The sequence below is a fragment of the Kogia breviceps genome, chromosome 9 (genome assembly GCF_026419965.1).
Source record: "Kogia breviceps isolate mKogBre1 chromosome 9, mKogBre1 haplotype 1, whole genome shotgun sequence".
Classification (NCBI taxonomy): Eukaryota; Metazoa; Chordata; class Mammalia; order Artiodactyla; family Physeteridae; genus Kogia; species Kogia breviceps.
Genome location: NC_081318.1, coordinates 6,278,818 through 6,295,062, shown reverse-complemented (window position 1 = coordinate 6,295,062; position 16,245 = coordinate 6,278,818). Strand labels below are relative to the sequence as shown.

The window sequence follows — 16,245 nt, the reverse complement described above, 5'->3', positions numbered from 1 at the left end:
GCACAGCTGTCCCCAGCATCCATCTCTGTCGCCACCCTGCTGTGGGGCTAATGAGTTCTCCCGTGAAGCCCCTCAAACGCAGCACGTGGGCTGGCTCCACCCCCGGTCCGGAGGCCCCAGGCCTGCCTCCGAGGGTCCCTCGCCGGCCTTTGAATCTGCACAAGGTGTCAGGGGTCCCCGACCTGAGACGTGCTGGGGTCCACGGTTCGGCCATAGCTCCGTCCTGAGAGCACCACCTAGGATGGCTGAGAAAGCTCACAGGCCTGGTTTGGGCCTTTCCAGTGAGGCCAGAGCCCAGCCTGGCCCTCTGGGCGCCTCTGGACCTGGCCCTTCCCCTCAGCTCGGGGCCTCTTATTCCACAGGGCGGGAGCTGGTGCCATGATACTGGGGCTGAAGGGGGGTTACAGACGAGGGGCCACAGCCGGGGGGCCTTGGGAGTTTAGCACAAAGGCTCCTGGGTGCCGTCCTCTTCCCCGTTCTGGCCTCCTCCTTGCCCAGGACCCGGTCCCGCTGCTGAGTCCACGCAGGACAAGAGGCAGCAAGGCTAGTGGCAGAGCCCTGACGAGAGGCACCGTGTCTTAGGGAGCAGGGAGCACCCACGGGTGCAGGGCCCCCAGCCGGAAAGAGCAGGGCCACGGGCTTTCCCAGCAGAGAGGGTCTGGGCCCTCCTGGCCTCCAGCGCCCACAGCCCAGGCAGGACACACGGGTCGCTGTCCGGGCACCTCCTGGCTGCTGGGCCGGGGGCTGGCCTGTCGGAGGCCTGTTTCCCCACCTGTGTGGCAGTGGCCTTCACCCTCCCCTCTGCTGCACCCTTACCTGTTCCTCCTGCTCCAGGCTGCTGGTCCCACGCCCCACCCCGAGAGAGGAGGAGAGGCCCGGTGGGGTTTGCTGGATCATGTCACCCAGCCAGTGGCCGGGCTGAGGCTTGGCCCACGACTTTGACTCTGAGCGTTACCCAGCTTTTTCTGTATGTGCCAGGAGCGCCTCCCTTCGGGGCTTCCTGGGAGTCGCTGGAGAGTTACCACTGGGGCAAGTAAGGTGGCTGGGTGGGTGTGGCGGGGGCAGCCGGCAGCCCACGTGCCCGGCCCGGCCGCGCGGTGGACGCCTTCGCAGTCCCGTCCGGTGCTGTGCTGCCCGTGAGCTGTGTGTGGCTTAGTGTGTCGGGCCCGGGACAGGGTCTGGCGGCAGGCGCTCCCAGGCTGTCGCTGCTTTCTTGCGAGGTGAATCGAAGACGCCGCCGGCTCTGCTGGCCCCCGCCGGGCCGCAGGACGCGGTGAGGAGGTTGAGAGCGTGGCCTCCCCATCCGTCGGCCCCTCCCTGGCTGCCCTCTGGCTCCGAGGTCAAAGTGCACGTCCTTCCCCAGCTCCCCACACGCTGGATGCCCTGAGCAGCCAGCACGCGCAGATGGCGGCCTCCCTGCCCTGCAGACGCTTCTCATTCAGGAGACACGAATCAGATTCAAAACCGTGGGGGCGGTGAAAGCACGAGGGAGGCCAAGCCAAGGGTCTCCGTGCTCGGCCACAGGGGCCTGAGTTCTCTCCCGACAGAGGCCTCTCGCCTCTCGGTTTCCCTCCTTGGTGGCCGCCGCACCCCTGTTGCTAGCTCTCCCACCTGCATCCCCCCTTTGCCGTGTTTTCCAACCTGAGCAAGCTTCCCAGCTGGCAGCAGGGAGCAGGGACCCTCCGTCCCCGGAGCTGCCCGCTTCCCTTGGAGGCGCCCTCCTGTTAGGGAGCTGGAGAGGAAGGCCCGTCCGGGAACTCCTGGCCTAGCCCGGCCTTGCCCAGGAGACCGGAGGGCAGCGGTGCTGGGCACCCGCCTCCCGACAGGGGCCGGGCGGGCTGGCGGGACGGGACGGGCTGCCGAGGAAGGGCTGGTGGGCAGGCCTCGAGCCTCACGCCCAGCCCCTGCCTAGCCCCAGAGAGCCCGCCCCGGCCTCTCCCCGTTTTGCAGCCAGCGAAGCCATTCACACAATCACCTTCTGTTAATTCTATCTGCAACATCAATTAAATTGTTTGTAGAAACTAATTGAATGTGGCTTAATCACACATCTTAATAGCTTTCCACGCTCTGAACTCGTTGTTAATTCCAGTAATAAAACGAGATGAGCACGCTGGCTGGGTAATTAGCGAGGAGGCTGGGGAAGAAATTGCTGTTTGACGGTGGGTAATAAAGGCAGCCGTGGTGACCGCTCTCCTGGGCAGCCGCTCCCACCGCCACTGCCGAGCCCCCCGTTCCGCTGACGGAGGGAGACGCTGTTGCTCTGCCCCGGATGCCCCGTCCCTGCTGCTGCCCTTTGAGCTCCTGGCCGCACTCTCCTTGGGGCCGGGCTCCGCCTCTGGGCCCGGGCCTGCAGCGGGCCGGGTGCTGGCCTGCTCTCCACACCCCGCAGGCAACCAGCGCCCGACCGAGATGGTCGGAGATGCTGAGGGCCGCTGCTTTCCCCTTGCGTTGGTTGCTGGCTCCTTGGCCCCGAACAGAGTCCCTCCGTGTGGCTCTTTTTCTTGGCCTGGGGTCAGCTTCTCCCGCCGTGTCCCAGCCTGCTTATCGCAGGGCTGTCGTGGGGCCTGAAGACTGTGGCAGCTGCTGTGGCCTCCTTGTGAACTAGAGCAGCCCAAGCCCCTCCCGCAGGAAAGGGTCTGCAGCTGTGCCTTCGGCCCAGCCAGCTGTTGACAATTGTCTGGGGCCGCCGAGCTAACACGTGACTGCGCGCAGGCTCCTGGGTGCGTGCGGAAGCCGAGTCGGTGGGCTGTCGGGCCTGGAGTGAGGAGGGCCAGGAGGGTGGAGTCACACGCCGGGTGCTGGGCCGAGAGCAAGACCGAAGGGCCAGCGGCCACCGGGTCGGGCAGGCCGAGTTGGCTGGAGAAGGGACCAGGGGGACGGAGCCCTGGCGGCGCTCAGCAGAGCGGAGGTGAGAGGTCGTTGGAGGGGAGGGGGTCCTCCCGTGGGTGGAGCCCGCCCTCACCGACTTCTCTGTGACGTTGTTCTGTGCTTCTGGGACGTGAAGCACACCCCCCTCGGAGCGGAGGGTGCCTGAGGGCAGGCGCCCGGCACCGTCCCTCACTCCGGACTAGGTGGTGGCAGGAGGGCACGGACGCAGCGCAAAGCTGCAGGGAAAGGAGCTCCTCCCCTCCGGCTGGCTGTGCCCTCGTTGTCTTTCTGAAGGGCCATCTGCCTGTGAAGGTGGCAGAGCCGCTTGGAGAATATAGAGTGAGTACGGGCCTGGCCGGGCCTCCGGGAGCCGGGCTTGACTGGTGAGACCGGCGCGCTAGCATCGGTGGTGCCCCATCCCCCCCCTCGGTCCTTCGGCCAGTCCTGCCACTGGCCCTCTCGCGGGTCCCTGATGACCCGCCCTGCGGTGAATTCCAGCCCGAAGCAGACGTGCGGGAGCAGGGCTGCTGCCGGGAGCTCTCTGTCTCCTTGTTCTTGCTTCTCTTCATGATGTTCTCTTGGCTCCTTAGGGCCGGGTGACCCCTTTCTCCTTGACGTCCTCTTGCTCATTCACAGAGTGAGGGCAGCCCCCGAGCACCTCGCCAGCCCGCCCTGGCCCTGCTTCCCAACAGGCAGCACTCCCCATAGGCTCTTTTAAGCAGAGGACATTGTCCCTGTTCCCTGAAGCTAAAAGTTGAGAAGGTAGGAGAACACCTGGGCGACCAGGAGTGATGCCCCAGGTGGGTAGGGTGAGAGGGTTGCGGCCTGGAAGGACGCGAAGACTCCTCGAGCCAGACGCTCAGGGAAGCGCCCTGGATGCAGAACATCCCAGAGGCTCTCTTGCGCGGGGGAGAGGCGCCCGTCCCGAGTCTGACCGGTGGAGTTCTGTCCAAAGTTAAGTCGGTGCCCCTGGCCCAGCTTCTGCCCCCGGGAGGGAGCTTTTGCCACATTTTATGGAGGACGTTTGCTGGGAACGGCCCCGGAACTCGCTGGTGCCAGGGGCAGGGAAGCAGGAGTCAGCAGCCTGGAAGGAGAAATGAGCAGCAGCAGGGAGAGCGGGGCCCAGGCCAGGCGGGGTTTACGGCAGGCAGGCAGGCAGGCAGGCAGGCAGGCAGGCCGGCCGGCGGCCAGAGGGCGGGCGGGGCTGTGCTCTGCATCAGCCGCCTCCCGCGCCCCCGGCCCCGCCCCCGCCCCGCCCCGCCCCCTGGCGTGGGCGGTCCCAGGCCGAGGCCGAGGCCGGCCGAGACAGCGGACAGTGGGGCCCAGCACCCAGCGGCTCCCAGTCTCAGGGTCCCTCCCCACTCATCCACTTCCAGGGCCCTCCTCTCGGTACTGACTTGAAGGCAGGGTCTGCTCCCGGGCCGAGGAGGAAGTTTGCCTTCCACGCAGAGCCTTGGGAACCCGAAAAACCTGGGCTTGAATCTGGCTCTGTCACCTGCCGATCGTGTGACCTGGGGCAGGTTAACCTTTGGAAGCCTCAGTTCCTTCACCCGCAAAGCTGGCGTCGTCAACACCGTCCTTCTAGTTGTCGTGATGACCCCGTGAGGCGGTGCGTGAAATGCAGGCGCGACATACGGCTGTGGTTCAGTGGACGCCTGGCACGTGGCTGGGTGGGCGACGTAGTGTGGCCAGTGGTTGTTACTGTTCCTGCCGTTGGGACACTCACTGGTATCCGTGGAACCGTGGACTCGTCTCAGTATCCCTAAGAACAGCGAAAAGAATCAAAGGCTTCCCTTTAACTGTTCAACAGCTATTTATCATCAGGTGCCATTCTAAGGACTGGGGGCTGCTCGAGGCTTTATAAGTTCCCAAAGTCCCAAGTGGTGGTGGGAGCTTCTGAAAATAGGGCTGAAGTCCTTGGTGCCCAGCCGCCCGGGGCCCGGGGCAACCCAGCCGTCCGCACCCCACGGAGCCTGTCGGTTCCTCTCTTCGGCCACACGCCCTCTCTCCCTAAATCCCATCTTGGTTCAGTACTTGGCCTCCTTTGCGTCGCCTCCTGAGCCGTCTTCCCTAAAAGGAGCCCCGAGCCTCAGCTCTTGGCTCTCGACCCTCTGTCGCCCCTGGCCCGCTCCCGGCTGAGCCCCGCACCAAGCCGCACGCGGGCAGCCTTGGAGGTGTGCTGTGCGCGCGCCACAGAACTGGGGCCGTCCCCCTCCTCCCCCGCTGGCGGCGCGGGGGAGGGACCCAGGCATTGGGAGGGTCCCGGAGATGAGGTGCTGCCGAAGGGCGACCTGTCCTAACGAGTCTTTCTCTGTCTGGTCCACGTGGCCTTAGGATTACATGCAGAACATCCACGGCAAGGAGATTGACCTGCTGCGGACCACGGTCAAAGTGCCGGGGAAGCGGCTGCCCCGAGCCACGGCGGCACCAGCCCCCGGCACCAGCCCCCGGGCCAACGGGTCGGCCTTGGAGCGGAGCAGCGCGCAGCTGGGGGCAACAGGTGAGGGGGCTGCCGAGGTGGGAGGGCGCGTGGGGCCGCCGTGGCCCCGTCTGTCTGGGAGGGTGGGGCGCGCCGCGACAGGGCCGGGAAGGGAGGCCTGTGGGGCTGTACCCCTCCCCAGCCGGGTCCTCAGGGCTCCAGACACGCCGGCCACGCGGTGTCTTGCTCCGGGATCAGCTCAGCCAAGCGCAGTCGCCCAAACGCCGCCCTCGTGGGGTTAGTAGAGGTGACGGCCAGTGGGCTGCCCGGCGGGTCGGAACAGGGACAGGTAGCCTCGCGCCGACAGGTGGCGTCAGCGTGTGGAGCCGAGGCAGGTGACGGTGGGGACGCTGGGGCCCTCTGGCACCAGGGCCGCATCTCAGTCGAGCCTGCCGGACGGGCAGGGAGGGAGGCAGGGGGGGGGACAGGGCTGCCCGGGGCAAACCTGGTGACCGTCCTCAGGTCTGCGGTGAGAGGCGGCAGGGCGGGCTGGGGGGGGGGGGTGTCTTTGCTCAGAGAACGCTGAGTTTAGAGAGAAGCTGGAGGCCGAGCGGACTCTGCCCCGTGTCCAGAAGAGGTGGAGCCTCCTGAGCGCGCTCCTGGTTGGAGGGGAGGCCCTGAGAGGCCGGCACCCCACCCTGCCGCGTGTGCCAACCTTGCCCCCCAGTCTGGAGGCGCTGCGAGGGGCACGTGGCGGGCACTGACCCCGCTGGGGGAGGGGTGCCGGGTGCAGTAGATCTGAAGTCGAGACCGTCCTCCCCGTGTTGTGTGGATGAGGAAACAAAGGCTCGGGCAGGTTAAACAACTTGTCTGTGAAATCCCCCAGGAAGCGGTGGAGCTGGGCTTGAACCCGCGCGTGCCTGACTTGGGAAGCTGTGTTCTGTTCTCTAAGCCCTTGAATTAGACCGCGAGCGAGCTAGTGGACAGAGGGAAGGAAGGAAGGAAGGAAGCCAAGGACAGAAAGACGGGAAAGATGGGTAGGGCGCCGGGAGCCGCCCGTGGGGCTGCACTAGGGGGCGGTGACGCGGGTCCGCTGGAGACAGGCCACCGCGGTCCTGGGTGTTCTGTCCTGGGTGTCGTGGGTGTTCTGCTCTGCGCGGGGCAGGGGCGCGGCCGCTGGGGAGGGGAAGGGCCGGGGCGGGGCTGGGGACCTCCCCGGAGCTGCCTGCGGACTGGCTTGGGGTCTCTCAGATGACACCAGAGGGAGCAGGAAGCGTGAGTGGATGGAAGGGGAGCCTTTCCTTGCAGGCAGGCAGCACGGGGAAAGCTAAGCCCTAAGACACTCTGTCCTGTCACATTCCCGGTCCCTGGAGACCTTGGCCTGGGGAGCGGAAGCGGCACGTGGAGAAGGGGGTGCGTGGCGCGCTCACCCGCGTAACCGCCAGTACCCGCAAACGCTCGCCCACGGCCAGGCGCCACCTGAGCCGCGTCCCCTCCGCCGCGCACCGACCTCGCACACACTCACACATGTCTCCGCTCACCGGGCGATGTTAACATCTCATTATCTTTGTTACTGTAATTACATTATCCGCTACTTTATGCAGAATTATTCTCCGAGGACTAATTGATGGCTCCATGTTTAATTCATTAATCATTAGCATCAAATTCGACAATTACAGTGCACACTGATTGTGGGATTGCACGCGTAATGAGGGGAGAATTAACAAAGAAAAGGGAAAGCACTTTCCCTCCCTCGGGGTTTTGGGTTCGGGGGCTTGGGGAGGATCTTGGGCCTGTGCTGTCTTTGGGTGGGGCTGGGGGGTCGTGGGGGGGGAGATGGAAGCAGGCAAGGGGTGGCGAGAAGCACAGCATCTGAGAACTTAGGACCCGAGGCTGCTCCCCTGGAAGGTTTCCTGACGGGGGTCGGTGCGGAGGGACCCCAAGCAAGGCTAAGTTTGCAGGGACCTGTTAGGCAGGGTGGGAGGGGCTGGCACGGGTGCCACACGTATGTTAACGAGCGCTTACTGTGTGTCTGGTCCTGCCTGGGGTGTTATGAAAGAAACCAGAGAAACACAAAACCCGCCCCCACCATTCAGTCTCGTGCTGTCCCCGGAGCGGGCATCAGGGACATCCGGCCTGTTCCTTTACCTTCTAGTGGCTTCTGCGCACATCTTCCGGTCCCTTGGTTTCCAGGAACTCGACCCTTGTGCTTGCTGGTCCGAGGCGTGGTGTCGGCCCGTACCCTTCCCTCCGCTTGTTCAGCTTCACGGCCTGTCTCTGCCTGTCACTAACGCCAGGCACCCGGCCAGCTGCCCGGCTTTCGGTGCAGACCTCCCTAGGCCGTGGCCTTCTGCCCTCAGGCCCCACCCCATCTCAGGTCGGCTGAGGTGAGAGGGCAGTGTGGCTGTCCGCGGCCGGCCCTGAGGCCCGGGGGCCGTTGCCACCGTCTCCGCACGGTGACTCGGGCCCGGGGAAGGCACGCACTGCCAGCCCCACTGCCCCCGGGCTTGGCGCTCCTGGGGCCTTCGGTTCCCCTGGCTCTGCTGTTCTTCCCCGATGGGAAACGAAAGATTAATTTTCTCCAGCCCCACAGGACGATTACTAATACTAATTAGACATAATTACTTGAATTTGATACACTTATTCCTCGTCAGAACGGCAGCAAAGCTGAGGCACAGCAAATGGCATACGTGGCCCGGAATGGGCTTCGGGGCCTGGCCAGGAGGGGCAGGGGGATAGCGGGGATAGCGGGGGAGCATCTCAGCAGTGATGAGGGGACTGTCCCACTCACCCGTCTTCTGGCTCCTGATCACAGGGAGGGGACAGAGGCGTGGACCCTGGTGTTCATGGAGACAAGGGGGGTGTGTGTGAAGTCTGGGCCCGCGGGAGGCCTCCGGTTCTCCAGTGATGCTGGCCCAGTGCCTGGTGAATCCAGGAGCCCCTCATCCTGGGTCAGTATCCTGCTGGAATTGCTCAAGCTCTGCCCGGAACTGTACGTTCAGGAAAGCCTGTGGGTGCCCTTCCCCCGGCCTCCCCTCCCAGTCTGACCCTTCCCACCCACCCACCCCCCAGGTGCCCCCCACTCGGCCAGCAGCCCAGCCTGGGCTGGCCCGCGCCCCGAGGGGCTGCACCAGCGCTCCTGCTCCGTTTCCAGCGCCGACCAGTGGAGTGAGGCCTCTGCCCTGTCCCCAGGTACGCAGGACCCGGTGAAGCCGCAGAGGAGGGCAGCCGGGGAGGCCGAGACGGGCAGGGGGGGCCCGGCGGAGCCCTCCAGGGCTTGTGGCAGAGCCAGTGCCACGCCTGGGGCATGGAGTTGGGGTGGCTGCCCCTGTGCTGTCCCCAGGCCCCGCGCGGGCGGCTGGCGCTAGAGACCCGCCCTCTGCAGCTCCCTGCCCGCCCACCGCATCCCCATCAGCCCCCTGCGCGCCAGCTCATCAGCCTCTCCGCGGGGGGGCGGGGGAGTCGGCTGAGTGGGAGTGGGGAGGTCGGAGGCTGGGGTCTTGAAACGCGCGTTCCGAAGGCGGCAGCTAGCCCGCGTGGAGAGGGGTCCCCGCAGACAGGATCGGGGAGCTGTCCGGAGGGGTGCTTTCTCCCCCACGCTGCTGCCCCTGGATAGGCCGAGGCCCCACCCAGTCTGGGTGGTCGAGAACTCTCCCTTCCCGCCTCCGCCTGCTCTCCTTGGCCTCGTCGTCTTCTTCCCTTCGTCAGTGTCTGTGCCTCTGCCTCGTCTTCCCCTTACTTCTTTCCCCGCCTCTTCAGCGAGCACCTCCACGCTCTCTCCTCACCCACCCGTAGCCCCACACCCATCAGCAGTGCTGAAGGCTAGAGGGAAATGGGCGCAGCCCTGCCCTCCTCTACTAAGTGAGGGTGTGAGAGGGAGGAGACTCCCTGCGGGCCGGGCACACCTGCTGCTCCCGCGTGCCTCCTGCTGGGCAGCAGCGCGTTAGCTCTCCTCCCCGACTTGCCTCCCAGAGACCCTGCCCAGGCCCGCATCCCAGCAGAAGCGCGGAGCCCGGCCTGAGGCCTGAGGCCTGAGCTCTGACAGCAGGAAGCAGCTGGGCGCCCACGCCCCGGGTCTGCGTCACCTCCCCGGCCCAGGCCCAGGCCTCCGGGGGGTGGATGTGGAGGCCCGAGAGGGCAGCCAGGGGCCCTTCCCGGGGTCACCGTCCTGCGGCCTGTGCTGGCCTCGCTGGGGCCCCTCTGTTGAGTCTGGCGGGCGGAAGGCAGGGAGGGAGGGCGCGTGTCTGCCTCTAATGAAGTTTGACATTTAGTGGTGAGCGCGGGGCGGGGTGTGGGAGACGGGAGCTTGATTAGCGCGCTCTAATTGACAGTAATTAGGCAGCTCCCTGATTGTTTCTAATTCTGCTATTAATTGTGAGGATCGGGGAGTGTGATTGAGGATAAATTTGGTGCGGAGCTGCTGGGTCTCCAGCTCCCTGTGAGTGCGTTCCCCCGGCCGCCTTCCGCCCTCCAGGCTGCAGAAGCCGCTTCCCTCCTCACCTTCTCTCTGCCCTGCCTGCGGTTCCTACACGCTCCTCTCCGCCCTCCCTTCCTCCAAGGCGGGGGGCGCCTTGGGGTCGGGACTCTGTGGGCAGACCCCTCCCGGGGTGCGGACAGGGCGGGAGTGCCCCCCTGCCCCCCGCCCCGTCGGGCCACCCAGCTGCAGTTCAGGGTGGAGCCCCCAGCACCCAGGGCAGGGCCTGTGCTGGCCCCTCCCCTCTCCCCACACTTCTCCACCTCTCCCTCACCAGCCAGTGGCCCCGCTGAGGTGCTCAGTTCCAGCCCCAAGCTGGAGCCTCCCCCATCTCCCCACTCCAACCGGAAGAAGCACCGGAGGAAAAAGAGCACCGGGACCCCCCGACCAGACGGCCCCAGCGGTGCTGCTGAAGGTTAGGAGGCGGGCAGCAGGACCGGGGTAGCACCTGCGGAGTCACGGCCTTTTTTCTGTGTTAGGTGGAGCACTTTCTAATAATAACTTCCAGTAAAAGCAGCTCCACAACTTTTGGTCCTCTCAACCTCGTGTCTTAGAAAAGCTCTTTCTTCTGCCTAACTGAAACCCTTCCTGTGAAAACGTGAGCTGACTTCTTTTATGCTTACAGAAGGTCAAAGACGGCAGGCTACTACGCATCCCGCAGCTCTTCCAAGGTGGTGCGGGCAGGACCTATGTTTTCTGTGTCTCTTGTATCACCCGTTGAGTTTAAGCAGCGCGGGGCGCAAAATAGGTGCTTCATACGCGTGTGTGTTTGGCTGAGCCTCTCCTGAGCCTTCTTTAGGCTGAGGAATTCCAGCTCCTCAGGTATTTTTCCATAGGTCCTTTCTCATAATCCCTTATTAATCATAGCGCTGCTTCTCTCATTTTCCCCAGAGTATCTTCAAAATGTGCCTCTTCTCGGTGGTTGGAGTGTCTTTGCTCCTAAATAACGTTAACCTACATCGATGCATAGTTGCTGGTTTCTACTCTGATGGTCAGGGTTAGGGGCGTGGCTAGGTGGGGGAGATCACCTCTAAGGGAAGGCGCCACCTTTCCCAGCCAACCGGTGATCCAGGGGTGCTCAGCGCTCACGGCACGGCACGGGGTGCACCTGTACCAGGGAACTGAACCCCACAGACTGTCACCGTTATGTAGTTCAAAGATGGTGGAAGCAAGGTGAGGTGGAATGGTGGAGCCTGGGGAAAGAAAGGTACCAGTTTCTCTACGAAGACAGTTCCGTTAAGGGCGCCTTAGAGCAGGAGCCCGCCAGGAGGACTTCCCTTGGCGGTGGGCGGGGAGGGCATGGTCAGTGTCTCTGGGGCGGGAGGCTGCCCTGGCAGGACGTGTGGTCTCACTTGGGCCTCCTCACAGGCACCTGTCTCTCCAGCCGCACGACACGCTCGCACTGCTTGTTAGGAAGTGTTTACCCACGGGGCAGCGGCCATCGGGGAAGGAGGTCCACGTGACTGTCTCCTGGGGGGCCTGGGGGAACAGAGCTGGGGACAGCTGCACCACACTACTGGGGAGTGTCGGTCGCCGCAGACGTCCTCGGGTTTCTGTCTGCTCGCACATCCCAGTTACTCTGGAGGAAACCTCTCCTCCTCTCCCCTTGCCCTCGCCCTCCCTGCCTGCCGGTGCCAGGGTAGCGGGGGAGGGGCCTGGCTCCCAGGAGCCCCACGCTGACGCCGTCAGGAATATTGGGTTTAATGAGCTGCAAAATGAGGCGGCTGCAGCTGACATGTACGGATGGTGCCCACCCCCGCCTCCGCCGCCCCACCCCCAGCACTGTCTCCTAACACCCCATCACATCCTTCTCCAGATACTCAGCTCTGCTTTCCCGACCCATTCCCAGCAGTGCCAGGGATGCCAGAAGCTCGCTTCCCCCACTTTTTCACCCAGGCTCCGCAGGTGGCTAGGATGGAGGTCTGGGGGCTCCACACGGCTCTCTGCCCCCTACCCCCCGCAAGGTGCCCCGGAGAGAGAGGTCCTCACGGCCGGGGTGGCGTGTCGCTGCGCGTGTGTGCTGGCAGGGGCCCTCATGCCAGCGCGTGTCCCTGTGCCCACAGAGGCCGAGGAGTCGTTCGAGTTTGTGGTGGTGTCCCTCACCGGGCAGACGTGGCACTTCGAGGCCTCGACGGCGGAGGAGCGGGAGCTGTGGGTGCAGAGCGTGCAGGCCCAGATCCTCGCCAGCCTGCAGGGCTGCCGCAGCGCCAAGGACAAGGTTGGCCCAGAGGGGCCCGGGTCGGGTGGGGTCCCAGGTCGGCCTCGCGACTGACCAGCCACCCCTGCCTCTCCCCCCGGGGCAGACTCGACTGGGGAACCAGAACGCAGCTCTGGCTGTGCAGGCCGTGCGCACCGTCCGTGGCAACAGCTTCTGTATCGACTGCGACGCCCCCAGTGAGTGCCGGGCCGGCGGGGCCGGGCTGGTGGGTGGCTTAGAGAAAGCGCGCCCGGCTCCGCGGAGGAAGCTCTGCGAGAGGCTTCTCGCAGGCCGAGAACAGCCGCGGGGAGCTTTCCTGGCGGTCTCGCTCTGGTTGCCCGTGGGCTTCATCTCGCTTCCTCTCCGCACCTAGATCCAGACTGGGCCAGCCTGAACCTGGGCGCCCTGATGTGCATCGAGTGCTCGGGCACCCACCGGCATCTGGGGGCTCACCTGTCCCGGGTCCGCTCCCTCGACCTCGATGACTGGCCCCCTGAGCTGCTGGCCGTCATGACGGCCATGGGCAATGCCCTGGCCAACAGTGTCTGGGAGGGGGCCCTGGACGGCTACGCGAAGCCAGGGCCCGACGCCTGCAGGTGAGGGCGGGGGCCTGGCGCTGGCCGGCAAGGGAGGGGACCGTGGGCGCTCCTGCCCGGTGGGGAGGGCTGGGGGCGGGGCCGGGCAGCTGTGACAGGGCTGGAAGGGTTAATGAAACCCGGCCGTTGCTCTGCTTGGCAGCGGGCCCCTGGGGTGCCCCTCCCCCTGCTGTCACTCGGCGCCTCACAACAACGGGCCCTTTCTCAGCGCTATCAGCAGGTCAGGGGGCCAGCGGAGACGCATGCGCAGGGCCCTATCGCTCTGTGGCGCGAAGGCCAGGGCCTGAGCTCCGAGATGGGGAGAATGGGTGGTAGATAGGGTCGTGCGTGGGCCCCCGGTGCAGGCCCCCACCTCCTTTGTTCCTGCAGGGCCAGATAAGCTGCCACCCGAGCCCTGCCGGGAATCTTCCTGCCCTCTCGGCCCCCAGGGGCCTCCCCCGGCGTTCTCTTCCACTTCTTGCACACCCTCTGCGCCGCCCGCTGCCCCCCGCCCACCCCCCCGGTCCCTCAGGCTCGCCTCTGCGCCAGCGCTCCCTCTGCCCGCTGCCCCCTCGCCCCCTGACCCCGGCCCGGCCCTTCCTGTGCTCGCAGAGAGGAGAAGGAGCGCTGGATCCGGGCCAAGTACGAGCAGAAGCTCTTCCTGGCCCCGCTGCCCAGCTCGGACGTGCCGCTGGGGCAGCAGCTGCTCCGGGCGGTGGTGGAGGACGACCTGCGGCTGCTGGTGATGCTCCTGGCCCACGGGTCCAAGGAGGAGGTGAACGAGACCTACGGGGACGGGGACGGGCGGACGGCCCTGCACCTCTCCAGCGCCATGGCCAACGTCGTCTTCACGCAGCTGCTCATCTGGGTGAGTCGCTGGCGTCCTTCCCACCCCAGCCCTCCGAGAGCCGCCGCCCCGTTTTCTCCCCGGGAACCCACACCTTGCCCGCCGTGCCCCGCCGACCGTGAAAACGTGCTCTCTCCTGCAGTACGGGGTGGACGTGAGGAGCCGGGACGCCCGGGGCCTGACCCCGCTGGCCTACGCTCGCCGGGCCGGCAGCCAGGAGTGCGCAGACATCCTGATCCAGCACGGCTGCCCCGGGGAGGGCTGCAGCTTAGCCCCGACCCCCAGCAGAGAGCCTGCCAACGGCACCGGCGCCTCCGCCGAGCTGCACCGAAGCCCTAGTCTCCTGTAAGGCCCAGGAAGAGGGCAGAGGGGCCGCAAGGACTCCAGGGCCCGGGGACCCACCTCCCTACAGGCGCTGGGAGAAATAAATGCACAGAGACTGAGAAGCAGGGGCATGCACAGAGGAAGGAGGACGGGGAGACGGGGGGAGTCAAAGGGAAGAACTAACCGGGAGAGACAGAAGGGTCAGAGGGGACGCCGGGCTTGGAGCTGCGGCAGGAGGACTGGGGGGTGCCTGGCCCCTTCCCTCCGGTGCCGCTGCAGAGGGACAGAGGACCCTTTGGAGGCGCTGGGAGGAGAGGTGGGGCGGGACCTCGCCCGCCTCCAGATTCCTACCTTCCCGCGCCGGCCCCCCGGGAGCCTCCTCCTAAAACGGAGCCTGGGTGGCGCAGACGCTGGGGGGTGACCTGCGAGTCCCATGTAAATGTGTACAGTGGAATATTTATGTTTGTGTACATATTTGGTGCGTGTGAGATGTGCCAATAAACCAGACCGTGCGTGTGGCCTTCGTCTCCCCTCTCATCTCCCTGCCGTTCCGAAAATGCCCCTCTCGTCTCTCTCTTCTCCTTTGTCCCTGTCTTCTCATGTTTGCTGTACTTTACTTTGGGGTACCCCATCCACCCACTCCCCCCACCCCCGGCCAGGAGGCAGGCTGGAGGCTGGGTAGCCCCCGGCCTCCTGCCTGCGTTCCTCTCAGCCCTCTCTTGCCAGGGGCGTAGCTGTCAGCCGCGCAGGCAGTGAACCCCGCCAGGAGGAGAGACGCGCTCGGCGCTCCCCCTCCACCCTCAGGACGGCTTTCTGTCGGCCTCCTCGTCCCCATCAGCGTTCCGTCCCGTGGCCTCACGCCGCAGCCGCGCTGCCCAGAGCTCGCCCACAGAGAAGGCAGGAGCACTGTCCCCCTTCCTAGGCGTCTGGAGCCAGCCCCGAAGCCAGCGGTTCAGGGCGCCACGCGGGTCTGTGCCCGGGATGGGTTGAGTGGCAGCGAGTCTCTGGGGAACTCACCCCTAGGCTTTGCGTTTGAGGAAAGGGGAGGCGGTAGGTCACCGACGGCAGAACAGCCCCCGTGACTCCCGCCACCCCCTTTGCCAAACTGGAGGCAGAATCCGGAGCTTCCGCTTTTCCCTCGGACTATCCCTTAGTTATTCTAGAAAGAAAACCTGGGAGAAACCCCTCTGTGCCTGTTCTTGAAGGGTAAGAACTGCTAAGTTAGGGTCCCCACTCCCCAGGGAGCCCGTTGCTCCCCGTTCCTGGAGCTGCTCTGCTGGCGGCCCTTGCACACTGGGTGTGCGGGCTGGCGCTCTGCACCGCCCTTGCCCACGTGTAGGGAAATTAACCAAGTAAAGCTATTCAGAGAGGAAACCACATTTTAGTGTCTCGGTCCACAGCCCCTTTTGCCAGGCTGACAAGAGCCTTAAACACAAGGATAAGGACAGAACAGAGACAGGGCCATGGGCGTGTGTGAGACTGGGTTCCTGGGCTCAGAAAATACTAGCAATAATCACCTCCAGGTCCCCCGAGGAAAAGAAGCCCCTGGGGTGGCTGAACGCTGCCTGGTAGAGTTGAGGAGGCTTCAGAGGCGAAGGCAGAAGAAAAGGGCAGATCAAGGCCTTGGTCTTCCTAGTTCTCCTCCCCGCCCCCCCTTCCCCTCCCCGGGGGCAGAGCCAGAGGGCCTCCGCTCCAGCCCTTGCTAGACCTGCGGGACGCGGATTCCTGACAGCAAGACTACCACCGCTCCTGGGGTCCTCGGCCTCTGCCTGGCTTCTCTGCTAAAAAGAATCTCACCTGGGCTCCCCTGGTGGCGCAGCGGTTGGGAGTCCGCCTACTGATGCAGGGGACGTGGGTTTGTGCCCCGGTCCGGGAAGATCCCACGTGCCACGGAGCGGCTGGGCCCATGAGCCGTGGACGCTGAGCCTGCGCGTCCGGAGCCTGTGCTCCGCAACGGGAGAGGCCACAGCTGTGAGAGGCCCGCGTACCGCAAAAAAAGAAAAAAAAAAACAAAAAAAACCTCTCACTCTGTAGGTTCCCCATGTGGGTGAGTCAAAGTCGAAGGTAGCAGACAGCCTTGATCTAGATCAGGAATGGGGCTGGTCTGGACTACATTTTTTTCAGCCTGATTCTCCAGCCTTGCTGGAATTTAGCCAAAAGATAGGACCCTGGCTGTGTGTGTCCCAGCCAGGGCACCGTGCCACCATCGCTCGTGACCAGTCACAGCTCCAGGCTGCGTTCCGTTTGGTTGCCAGAACCAGCTAGGAGGAAAGCGCTGCCAGGGAAGGGCTGTCTCAGTCTCCCTGGAAGAGGCAGGCAACAGACGTGAGCAACCAGACAGAGGCTGGCTTGCAAACCAGGAAGCGAGAACAGCAGCAACACGCCCTCTGACGCAGGTGAGGAAGCCGGCCGGGGCTGGACGGAGCTGGACGGAGCTGGACTTCCCTCCCCTCTCTGCCCTTGCCTCACTCACAGCCAATTTTTCTTTTCTGTTCTACTCCACCTCTCCTCCCAAATCAATGCAGGTCCTGTTTCTTCCCA

The 16,245-nt window shown here is 64.9% G+C and overlaps 1 protein-coding gene across 7 annotated transcripts in view; it reads left to right on the top strand.

Moving 5' to 3' along the window:
* The window catches only part of AGAP3 (ArfGAP with GTPase domain, ankyrin repeat and PH domain 3), a 60,004-nt gene extending 45,780 nt beyond the window's left edge, over positions 1-14,224 (top strand). For 3 of the 7 annotated variants that reach the window (XM_059074106.2, XM_067041833.1, XM_059074105.2), the window contains 8 exons: positions 5,203-5,368; positions 8,360-8,479; positions 10,039-10,176; positions 11,825-11,979; positions 12,065-12,155; positions 12,332-12,554; positions 13,146-13,401; positions 13,523-14,224. In XM_059074106.2, the coding sequence (XP_058930089.1) occupies positions 5,203-5,368; positions 8,360-8,479; positions 10,039-10,176; positions 11,825-11,979; positions 12,065-12,155; positions 12,332-12,554; positions 13,146-13,401; positions 13,523-13,729 (1,356 nt within the window). In that variant the 3' untranslated portion in view covers positions 13,730-14,224. The remainder of the gene's footprint in view (positions 1-5,202; positions 5,369-8,359; positions 8,480-10,038; positions 10,177-11,824; positions 11,980-12,064; positions 12,156-12,331; positions 12,555-13,145; positions 13,402-13,522) is intronic. The other 4 variants (XM_067041832.1, XM_067041829.1, XM_067041830.1 and 1 more) reach the window with 2 other exon arrangements.
* The last annotated feature ends 2,021 nt before the right edge of the window (positions 14,225-16,245 follow it).